The sequence below is a fragment of the Gopherus flavomarginatus genome, chromosome 2 (assembly GCF_025201925.1).
Source record: "Gopherus flavomarginatus isolate rGopFla2 chromosome 2, rGopFla2.mat.asm, whole genome shotgun sequence".
In the NCBI taxonomy this organism is placed as follows: domain Eukaryota; kingdom Metazoa; phylum Chordata; order Testudines; family Testudinidae; genus Gopherus; species Gopherus flavomarginatus.
Genome location: NC_066618.1, coordinates 87,264,189 through 87,276,357, shown reverse-complemented (window position 1 = coordinate 87,276,357; position 12,169 = coordinate 87,264,189). Strand labels below are relative to the sequence as shown.

The following is a 12,169-nucleotide window of genomic DNA, read 5'->3' as shown; positions in this document are numbered from 1 at the left end:
CCAGTCTAACAGAGGGAGAACCATGGTATTCCATCCCAGGAAAGGCAAAGTAGGAAGCTTTAGTCCTAATGGAGGTGCACTCAGGGAGACCGGAGAAAGAGTCAGAGGTGTAGCTAGCTTTGTAACCATGACAAGAATTACTAGTACAAGATCTCTGAGAATTTTCCACTCTGAGCAAGTACTGCTAGGAGAAAAGGGTGCCTGCCATATTTTATCGCCAGGATGGATGGGATTTGTAGACCTTACTTCTTGAAGAGAAGAAGTTTTGAGAAACTCAGATAAGTTCTTCAATTCTTCAGCATGGCAAAGTGTGAAGATCACCACAAGAGAATTTATCACAGGAGGAAGTCCCATGCAACAATTTCTGCAACTATATACAAAAATACAGACACCTCTCGGGTCTCTTTACCATCACTTCCAATTATTTCCACTTTACTGAGCCATCTTAACTTGGAGCACCTTTTACAGACTTCAGTAGAAGCTCTCTTTGAATAAACCTTGCAGAACTTAACATGTTTGAAAGAAGGACTAAGTTGCTGTCATACAAATCTCTTTGTAAGAAGTGTGTCAGTCTTTCTGCCAAAGACATCATTGTCTCAAGGCGTACTCCTTTCAAAGAACAGAAATGGTGACTTCTGCCCTATAGACACTGGCGCAGCCAACTCAGAATGAATGACTGATGTCTTCTTATACCTCAAAGACTAATATAGAACAGCTAAGAGATGTACATTACCTCTTTGCTCACAAAGAAAGAATTTGCAACCCTTATTAAAAATAAATCAGGTTTAAACACAAAATTTAAAACAGTGTACACTAGCAAATGAGGTGATTGCAAATGAACCCTACAGCTGAAGAAGTGCCACTGTTACTGATGGACCAGATCACAGTGGCCTCCAGGAAAACAAAACAAAACACAAAACAAAACAAAACACACACATTTTTTCTGAGCCTGCATTTTGGCATCTGTAAAATGAGAGCAATGATAGTTACCACAGGTGAAAACTCAAAGTATCAGGATTAAACACATCCACAGCCACATGTAAAGAGAGAGAGATTAGGAAATGAAGCTAAGAGAGATTAGTGTCTTTCCTGGGAGAAGCAGTGTCTTAGACATAGGCCAAGTAGAAGAAGAAGAAACAATTTAAAAAAAAAAAAAAAAAAAAAAAAAAAAGACATCCTGGTTTCCATGAACTATTGTCCCAATATAGTACATGTGAAGCCAATGCAAGTCTTTTACACCTTACCTGATTTTCAGAAAATGGAAATTTTGGCTCTATGGAACACAGCTGATCGTAGTATCTAGAGCAACAGACAAAAGAGCGGAGGTAAATACCAGATTAAGAGTTGTATTGGTCTTGTTTACATTGAGGAAGAGGGAGGGTTGCCCTCCATACGTAAGTCATGGAATTCCCCCACTAATTCTGCAACATTTTGGGAGAAATAACTAGAACATGCAATGTGCCTCCACTGTGGCAGCAATCACTGCGGATCTAGGAGGGAAGGTGGATGGAAGGCAAGGGATACTGCGGACAATGTGTCTCTTCCATCACACTTCCCACATGTAGTAGGAGGAGGAAATAGATTCTTATGCAAAGGGTCCACCGTACGAACACATGACAGACAAGGAAACAAATTTGCCCTTGACATCATGATCATGTTACAGAGAATTAAATCAAAATTTAAAAAAAAATCATGACACTAACATAACATTTGCTAACCATCACTATGCTGATTCAACTTCTATGTTCTCTCTCTACCCCCAACCATTTGTCTATTTTGATTGCAAACTCTTTGGTCACTATTTTTGCCTAGCACAATCAGGCCCCATTCTCTGCTGGCCTCCCAGAACTACTCTAACAAAAATAAACTAGAGTGTTGCACATTTCCATAGCGGAGCTCGAGGCACACACCAAGGGCTCCTTGTTTTCTTCCAGTCACCCCCACAAGCTCCCTCTGCACCACACTCCCATTCTCCTCTACTTCAGGGATTCCTTGAAAAACCCTCCACCTGCCCATTCCTCATGCCAAGGCCTCTCTCTCTCTCTCCCCCTCCACCCTTTTTCTTCCCCTCTAACATACCCATCTTTCCCTTGAACTGGAAAGTAAGTGCCCTCTCCTTCTCACCCCTCCACCCCAACCCAACCAAGCAGGGTTTGGTGAGGCAGGGCATTAAAAAAAGAAGAAATAAAGCCGCTTTTATTCTCCACTCCTGCAGTTAAGCATCTAACCCACAGTTGTGCAAGCCTCTTTTCTGGTTTACCCAATTTTCATCAAAATCTATAGGGTTCTGCCCACTGATGCCTAGAACACTCCCTCAAGGAACCAGTTTGATAGAGTGTCCAGAAGTTACATTACATCCAACAAAGAGAAATGTCAGCAATTTTGAGTAGGGGCTCACTTAGTCAATAAATACCGGACCACAATATGGGACTTGTTTCAGAGTGGTAGCCGTGGTAGCCAGTATCAGCAAAAACAATGAGGCGTCTTTGTGGCACCTTAGAGAGTAACACATTTATTTGAGCACAAACATTTGTGGGCTAGAACCACTTCATCAGATGCATGAAGTGAAAAATACAGGAGCAGGTATAAATACATGAAAAGATGGGGGTTTCTTTACCAAGTGTGAGGTCAGTCTAACGAGATAAATCAATTAACAGCAGGACACCAAGGGAGGGAAAATAACTTTTGAAGTGGTAAGACAGTGGCCCATTACAGACAGTTGACAAGGTGTGAGTAACAGCAGGGAGAAACTAGTATGGGGAAATTAAATTTAGGTTGTGTAATGACCCAACCACTCCCAGTCTTTATTCAGGCCCAATCTGATCGTATCCAGTTAGCAAATTATTCCCAGTTCTGCAGCTTCATGATGAAGTCTGTTTTTGAAGTTTTGCTGTTGAAGAATTGCCACTTTTAGATGTGTCATTGAGTGACCAGAGACTGAAGTGTTCGCCTACTGGTTTTTGAATGTTATGATTCCTGATGTCAGATTTGTGCCCATTTATTCTTTTGCATAGAGACTGTCCAGTTTGGCCAATGTACATGGCAGAGGGGCACTGCTGGCACATGATGGCATATATCACATTGGTAGATGTGCAGGTGAATGAGCTGCGGATGGTGTGGCTGATGTGGTTAGGTCCTACAATGGTGTCCCTTGAATAGATATGTGGGTAGAGTTGGCACCAAGGTTTGTCTCAGGGTTTGGTTCCTGGGTTGGTGTTTTTGTTACATGGTGTGCAGTTGCTGGTGAGTATTTGCTTCAGGTTGGGGGGCTGTCTGTAGGTGAGGACTGGCCTGTATCCCAGGTTTGTGAGAGTGAGGGATTATCCTTCAGGATAGGTTGTAGATCCTTGATCTACAGAGGTTTTAGTTGGGGGCTGTAGGTGATGTCTAGTGGCTGTCTGTTACTTTCTTTGTTGGGCCTGTCTTGTAGTGGGGACTTGCTTTAGTTCAGTACTAAATATACCAAGGAAGACCATTCTAAAATGAAGGACCAATAAATTTAAGAGACTATATTTCATGATCCATGAATTCTACAAACATACCTTACACAAGTGGAAAGGGTAGAAGTTAACATTTTTCTCTATATTTCACTCTTGGCAGGTGACAAAACTTAAAATCAAGTCACTCAGAACAATGGCGTCCTTTTCCTCAATAAGACCTCCACTCTGATAGGAATGTAACAGGCTCTCTAAAAGTGCTAGTTAGAGATTAATGCTGTATACCATTTGCAAACTGGACTTCCAAGTGGATTGCAGATGACAAAGCAGTTTATTTCTAGCATTTCAAGATAGCAGCTACTAAAAACATCTTTAAGTCAAAGTAGTTACTGAATATATGGCACGGAGAGAGAGGGGGAAGATGAGCTGGTGATGACATAAGTGATTTTAAAGTTCCAAAAATCTCTCAGCCTGCTGAAGTATTTGTACTTACTTCCTGTTCACATCTAGGTGCAGTTCAAAGCGTTAATAATTAACTTACTTTACATCCTTAAAAAATACAGGCCTAGTCTACACATAAAAATTAGATTGACTTAGCTACATTGCCCAGGGCTGTGAAAAAGTTTGCACCTTCTGTGGAGCAGTTAGGTCAACCTAAGCCCACTGCAAACTCAACTTCGCTGTCAGAAAAATTCTTCCCTAGTCCGATTTACCACTTCTCAGAGAGGTGGATTACCTACATGGAAGGAGTTTTTCCATCCATCAACGTAGGAAGCAGCTACACTACAGTGGCACAGTTGCAGCATTGTAGCTGTTTCACTGTAGGGTAGATATATCACTTAGATACCCTTAAGTCCCTAAATGGCCTACAAACTGGCAACTAAAGTCAGCTGGCCAACTCTCACCATCTTAGAGTCAAATACTTTGGGAATGGCTGTAGTAGAGCTCTTGCTTTATGACCCTTACATTCCCTTTGGAATTCCACACATATACCCCTTTTTATGGGCTTCTAAAGCCTAAATCTAGTCAACTACAGAGTGGAGTGGGATGTGAATGTATTTAATGTAGCTTCTGCCTGATAGCCTGCTTTATTTCCCTACAAAATGTTGATAAATACAATACAAAAATAAATTCTTATATTAAAAAGAGATAGTCAACTTTTCTTAAATTAACAAAGAAATTCCAGTTTGATATAAATAGGCACATCCTTTTTAAAAAGCCTTATTGAAAGAATTATTCTGCTTCCATGTTGACATTTATAAACATCTTTTCGAGCAAGTGTATTCTATGCAGTGAAAACACTATGACTGTAGACATACACAAAGTCAACCGAAAAAGAAAGATTTCCCTCCCTTACTAGATTCTTAAGTTGTAATAATCGTAGGTGTTACCAATGTAGGCACAAAATTTTCACACAAATGAGAACCTCAACTTCTTGTGTCCCTGCCACAGAGTTGCTGGCGCCTTTGAGTCTAGGCCGGGCTACCCTTAAAAAGCCAATTTAAGGGGAAGGAGCCTATCTAGGCAGTTAATAGAACACCTGAGCCTGTTAAAAAGCCATCAGGGCTGAGCGGCAGGATGGTGCGTGTGACATATATTGAAATGCCATGCAGTAACTTTGGAGACCATAATGTATCAAGTGTGTTCATTACCGTGGGCCAAGGACTGAATGCAACTCCAGGGGATCAGGTTATCACAGCTGCCACAAGAACAAAAAACAGTAGGGGATTAAGGAGAATCATTCTGATTGTAATTAACTCCAGAGAGATGTCACCCCTTAGGGAAGCTTACATACACTGGTTCGAACTCAGTTTTCCAGAGACAAACACAATGAAAGGACTGAGGATAAAAAGGGTGAATTGTAGAGGGTCTGGAAAAACTTTGGCCTACAAAGGCCCCATAAGACTGATGTGCAATCTCTGGAAAGCTTTTAGCATGCAAATAGGAACTTTTGTTGTTGTTATGTTTTCTCTGTAATGCTTTTACCTGAAGAATAAATGTGCTTTCTTAGAGAGCTTGTGGTAAGCTGTAACTGCTGACAATACACTGTTCATAGCCCTTTTAGAGAAAGCTTCTCTTGGTGTGATCTTTATGGAGTCACTTAGGTTTTGTGGACAAAGTTCTGGCTCAAAGGGTATGTAAGAAAGGTGCCATAGGGGATGAGACAATTTATATATAAAGAACTGCCTTTTCTATGGAGATTAAAATGAATGTACTACCCTGTAATATGCACGTCTGTATTAACTGATGCCACAGGAATACTGCTACAGTATATCACTATCTCAACTTATCAAAAATTCTTCTGCATGAGTTGGGAAGCTATTGGGTTGTTTTTTGTGGCAACGTTAAAGCATCACTGTAGACACTGTCTCCCCTAGTATCCCACAATGTCCACTGTAACCACTCTGCTCACTGTTTTGAACTCAGCTGTCCAACAGGCATGCGCCCCTCCCAGGCCCATGACGGAGGGGGGGTACGAGAGGTGCATAGGGGGCAATTGCCCAGGGGCCCAGGAAATTTAAAAGGGCCGACAGGCCCCCAGACACTGCTACAGTAGCAGTGGCAGGCCCTTTAAAATTGCCCAGGCAGCCCGCAGGACTCCTAGACACACGCAGGATGGTACTGGCAGCCGAGCGCACATGTGGAAGCCCTGACTGTGCTGGAAGAGCTCACTGGGCACTAGTCAGCACAGGCAGGGGCACCAGCTCACTAGGCACTAGCCAGCACAGGAAGCGGCACCACCCAAATATCAGGGGGACCATTCTGCTCTGGGCCCCAAAATTGCTGTCAGCAGGCCTGGCGCCAACTCTTTCAAAAATTCCAGGAAGTCCTGACAGCTGAGCATACCATTCAGGCAGCAAAGAGCAAATCATCATCATGGAATTCTCCTGCTCTCCCACACTAGGAACACAGCACTAGGCACGTTCCTGGTGGGGGTGGGAGAGGAAATGGGACAGAACTGCTGTGCAGAACCAAGGAGGAAGGCGGGGACTCATGAACCCAGCTGCACTCCATCTAGCTATGTATACATGTGCCCCTCCCTTTTCAAAGCTTCAGGAAGCTTTGACATTTCTCACAGCTGCTGAGGCCATTGTTTTGAGGAGCTGAGGAGACTGTGGGAGGACTCAGAGAGAACCATAGGCAGGCAAAGCAGGATTGGGGGGGGGGTCAAAACACTGTTTCTGGTCTCTCCCCACATACATTAATCCCTGTCACACTCTCCACACACAGTTACTTCAGTTGAAAAGTAGCTGGCAACCTACTAGGATGCTCCTGGAAGGATGGGATTGAGAAACCTTCATCATGTGATGCTGTACCTGCCCCAGGAGGCAAGGCATACCTCTCCCAAAGCACCCTGCAGCCCCTTGCACAATAGGATAGCTACCTACAGTGCACTGCTCTCTGTGTCGATGCAAGAGTTGCTAGTGGGGATGCACTCCGCAGACACAAGGAGCAAAGTGTGGACATGCACAGTGGTTTAATTAAAGCAGCATAACTTTTGTCAACAAAATTCTTAAGTGTATACAAAGCCTAAAAAATTAGCGCCTTCATTCAAATTCTGATCATTTGTGTATTATGGTTCTTTCATTTACCTCCCTCCCTCTAAGCTTCCACTGTGTACTTTCAGAACACAAAGTACACAAAAACACTCTGAAGTACCGATTTCTCTTTTACTATTTTGTAGTGTAAGCCTTAGGTTGGTCTAACTTGCTTTTCAGAGGTCTGTTGCTCATATGGACCCTTTTACAGTATCTTTTGCCTGTGTAACTGGACAGTATAACTTGCTCTCCTAGCTGTCAAAGAAGCTTACTATTTGGAATAATTTCCAAGATCTTAACAAGGATTTTGCCCCATTAAGGCAGCACCCACAATTTGCCTAAGGGCTTCACATCATTCACATACAATGTAACAGATTGCAGCCATTCCTTCAATTTAACAATACATGTGTCATAAACTACAAGTCCCAGCATGCATCCTATCATTTGGAAATTAGAAGAAGTTACTTGGCAGGCTGAAACCTGTAATCAACCCCAAGATCAGTGTTTCCCAAGCAAACTGTGCCTAATCCAGTGGGGATGAAAAGATGGAGCACTTCCATGGGTAAAGGCGCAGGTGGGCCGCACAGCATCCCCAACAGCTGGACACACACACAGCTCAGGTGTACAGCGTTGCAGATTTTCTAACCACAGCTGCCCATGGTTCTTTCTTCTCCTATGCCGATCACCTAGAGTGCAAGAGTCTGGCCTGGCACGGGAGAGCCACGGGCAGACTCGCTCATACCGAGCAGATCACAGACATGCGCTGCTTGGGAAGCCGGGAAGGGGCTCAAACACAAGACGACAACAAGAAGTTAAGCAACAACAAATGTGACAGAAGCGAGGAGAAGGAAGACGGAGGCGGCGGCGTGAAGGCAGCTCAGCTCACGGCACACAAGGGGGGGGGGAGCTGCAAGCCATAGGAAAGGGGCGATAAGGTCCGGAACTACCACCCACGGCAACGGGCCGGAGACAGCGGGCGGAGAGAGCCCCCCGGGCGGCACCTCGCTGCTCCGACCCGCGGCCTCGCTCAGGCCACTGGGCTCGCGTGGGCCCGGCCGCCAGCGCGACGTGACGTGACGCAGCCTCGCCTCACGGCACAGGTGTCCCGGCAAGTTGAACGGATCCCTGACGTCACGCAGGAGACGCCCAGGCAGAGCGAGCACGTCCCATGTAAGAAACCGCCGCTCTGTGAACACAGCCGGGGGACAGAAACCCTGTTACCCCACGGGGGGGGGAGGCGACGCATGGGGCACTGCAGCCCCCAGCCCGGGCCTCGCTTGGAAACACCGGGTCCGCTCTACAAGTAACACTACCGCGTGTCCCTCCCCCCCCCCCATTCCTGCTTCTCTCCCCGCCCCCCAGTCCCTCGGAGTTCCTGCCCGCGCGCCCAACGGCCGCCAGAGGCCCCCGTGGGTGTCTGCTCTGCAGCGGCTGGCGCACAGCGCCGACCCGTCCGGACGGGACAGCGGCACAGGCCTGGCGTCGCTCTCCCCCCCGACCCCCATACCGTGGAGCCCGCGCGTGCCCCCCGCCCGCACCTCATCAGCGTCTCGAGCGAGCTCTCGTGCTTGTCGAGTGGGCGGCCGACCGCGCTCTTGCGCAGCTTGTTGAGCTCCTCGGCCGCGCGGCAGTGATCGTTCTGCGCCTCCCCGGCCGGGTACGTCTGCTGGATGAACTTGCAGAGCGGCTTGGCCAAGTCCACCTCGGAGGCCTTCTTCGACTGCACCGAAATAAAAGTCGCCATGTTTCCCCCCCGCTGCCTGCGCTTGGTGGGCCCGCCCGCCCGAGTACTGAGAACTGCCCGCGCCCACCCGCCGCACTTCCGGGATCTGCGCAAACTCAGACCCCAGCACGTCAGTCAGGTGCCTTCCCCCTCCCTAACTCCGCCCTGTTCCCTTAGCCCCGCCCCGTAACGTCATCGCCGATCTGCCTCTCAGAGCCCCGCGCACTTTCTCTCCTCACTGGCCCAGCCCCGCGCCTCAAATCCATCCCCCTCCCTCCATAGCCCCGCCCCCTGGCCCTGGGGACCCCGCCCCTCAATGGTAGTTCCGCGCTAGGTGACTGCGCCGTGTTGCTTCCCTTCTGCTCACCTGTTCTCAGTAACCAAGGGCGGGCAGAGCTGAGCAGAGCGACGCAGGCCGTGTAGCTTTCTTGTGAGCCAAACGAAAGCTGGTCCCTGGTATTATTCTTACACGGTTGTTCTCGTGCCCTCCCCACTCCTCCATGTTGTTTGTTTCATCTACTTTTATGTTTCTTAAATAAGATTGCAAGCTGAGTGTTCACTAGATGGGCCTTGGTCTGCTAAGACTACTGAGTGCTAGTGTAATGCAAATAAAACTGAAGGTATTTTTACTTTAAAATTTGTTTTTCTACATTGATATTTACTGTATTATAGAAGGAGCAGGTAATCACTGTTATATTTAGATTGCCTCACACTTTTCATTAAAAATATTCTTGCAGTCTTTTTTTGAGACAATCTAACAACCTCCATTGTTTGCAGTTGGCTGCAAAATTCAGCAGGGAAACAAAGCCTCAAGCTAGAAAAATGCCCTCCCACTTTTCCCTTCCCTTTGAAATTTCATTTAGGTTTGGCTGAGTTATAAACTTTTGAAAATCACCATTTCACTTCTGGCACCTTAGAGACTAACAAATTTATTTCAGCATGAGCTTTCCTGAGCTACAGTTCACTACAGACTAACACGAATGCTGCTCTGAAACCTGTCATTTCACTTCTGTCACTTGTGTGTTTCAGAACATTTTGTCAGCATATTAAAATAACAGAAATATTTTACCCTGTCTACACAGTACACTACACTGTGAACACCTGGAAGCTGCTGAAGCAGCAACTGGGGGGAGAATGGGCTCTCAAAATCCAACCCAAGCCTATGATTCCAGCATCCCATCATATTCCATCCCCTCCGCTTGAGGCACCACATGAATGTCCTCCAGCTCCCATCAGGAGAGACAGCTGGACCAGGCTCCCCTCATGTAACCCCCAGGACTTAGCATGTGATCCCACCAGCTCATCTCCATTCAGGGAACACCACATGGATCAGGATGTCTCCTATAATCTCGTTGAAGGGAAGGGAAATACTTGGCTGAGTTGGGCTTCCCTTGACCACCCACTGAATGGAGTATATGACACCAGTGGTTCACCCCCAGCCCTCCACTGGGATGGTAGTCTTTTTCTGCTGCCAACTAACAGACCTGTAGCTTGAGTAGTAGCTGTCTGTGCTGAAGGTTCATGGTTCAAATGCTGCTGATAGGGGAAGGGTGGAGATTGTTACAGTAGTATGTAACCTAATTTGTTGTTATATTTTCCCCTTTTATAAAAACTATAAAATTGCATGCAAAATTAAAAGAAAGTTATTTAAAGCTGCAAAGTCAAGCACTCAAAAGATAGGAAATACCTCATGCAACTTTAATTTGCTCTTCTTGTGCATATGCACTATTATGCAATCTTTAACTACATGATCACATGCAATTTTTTTCACAAGTCTCCTGCCTGACTCAGTGCAAAGGTTGGACTATGATGAGGCAGAATTAAGTATGCACAAGCAATCAGAAATCTGGCATTTCCTAACTTAAGATCACTAGACTTTACAACCTAAATAACTTTATTTTAGCATTTGTTTTGTATGCAATTGTTATTTATTTATCCAACACCATAAGTGGGCATGATGCTTTCTTTACAGACAAGTAAAAAAGATAATGGGCCCAATCCTGCATCTACTGAATTTAGTGTGAGCTGTGATATCAATGTGATGCTGGCAGACTAGTTCATGCCAAGGTCCAGGCATCCTCAGGAATGGTGACTGAAGCATGAAGGGCCATATGAATGTTTAGCATATCTGGCACAAAAATACTTTGCAATGCCGGCTACAAAAGTGTCATGCGAACGCCTGTTCTCACTTTCAGGTGACATTGTAAATAAGAAGCAGGCAGTAGTATCTCCTGTAAATGTAAACAAACTTGTTTGTCTTAGGGATTGGCTGAACAAGAAGTAGGACTGAGTGGATTTGTAGGCTCTAAAGTTTTACATTGTTTTGTTTTTGAGTGTAGTTATGTAACAAAAAAAATATATACATTTGTAAGTTACACTTTCACGATAATTGCACGACAGTACTTGTATAACGTGAATTGAAAAATACTTTCTTTTATCATTTTTACAGTGCAAATATTTACAATAAAAAATAATATAAAGCGAGCACTGTACACTTTGTATTATGTGTTGTAATAGAAATCAATATATTTGAAAATGTAGAAAAACATCCAAAAATATTTAATACATTTCAGTTGGTATACTATTTAACAATGTGATTAATCATGATTGATTTTTTTTATTGCAGTTATTTTTTTGAGTTAATCATGTGAGTTAACTGCAATTAATCGACAGCCCTAGTTAGTATAGTTAAAATAGATATTCGTGTTATAAAAATCTGTTTTGAGTTTAGACTTTATGGAATGCTTGTAGGGTGCTGCATGTAATAATCCAACTTATAATATCTGTATCTCATGGTCAGGGCTGGCTCTAGCCATTTCGCCACCCCAAGCACTGCGGCACGCCACAGGGGGCGCTCTGTCGCTCGCCAGTCCCGCGGCTCCGGTGGACCTCCCACAGGCGTCCCTGCGGAGGGTCCGCTGGTCCCTCCGCAGGCACGCCTGCGGGAGGTCCACCGGAGCCACCTGCTGCCCTCCTGGCAAACGGCAGAGCGCCCCCCGCAGCATACCTCCCCAAGCACGCACTTGGCGCGCTGGGGCCTGGAGCCGGCCCTGCTCATGGCATAAAGTTATATTGAGTTTTTGCATTGTAAACCTCTATAATTGTGTAACTCACCAAACAGGAAAAACAACATTAATTAAGGTAAAGTGCTGTTTCTGCACACAAGGTGGACCACAGAAGGCAAATGAGGCATTGGGTAGCATTAAAGGACAGAGACCTTGTTGATTGTATTCCCTACTCCCTCTAGGAAGGGGAGACCTGCACATGAACCCATCCCATCAGCTTAGATTCTGGGTTAAAGGGGATAAAAATCTCTGACAAGGAGAAACTGAGATCTTTATGCTGTCTGGACTCTGGGGCCAAAGATTCTTAAACATAAGCGAGAGATCCCCATGCTGCATGGGTCAGCCCTAAAGGACACACAGAGCTGCTTATTATAAAAGCTTATATTACCTTTTTAAATCTAAGAC

General features: G+C 45.4%; 1 protein-coding gene across 2 annotated transcripts in view; it reads right to left on the bottom strand.

The window, feature by feature from the left end:
- The window catches only part of PDCD6IP (programmed cell death 6 interacting protein), a 59,578-nt gene extending 50,755 nt beyond the window's left edge, over positions 1–8,823 (bottom strand). For both annotated transcript variants that reach the window (XM_050937938.1, XM_050937939.1), the window contains exons 1-2: positions 8,515–8,823; positions 1,245–1,299 (exon numbers count right to left, since the gene is read on the bottom strand). In XM_050937938.1, the coding sequence (XP_050793895.1) occupies positions 1,245–1,299; positions 8,515–8,720 (261 nt within the window). In that variant the 5' untranslated portion in view covers positions 8,721–8,823. The remainder of the gene's footprint in view (positions 1–1,244; positions 1,300–8,514) is intronic.
- Between the last annotated feature and the right edge of the window lie 3,346 nt (positions 8,824–12,169).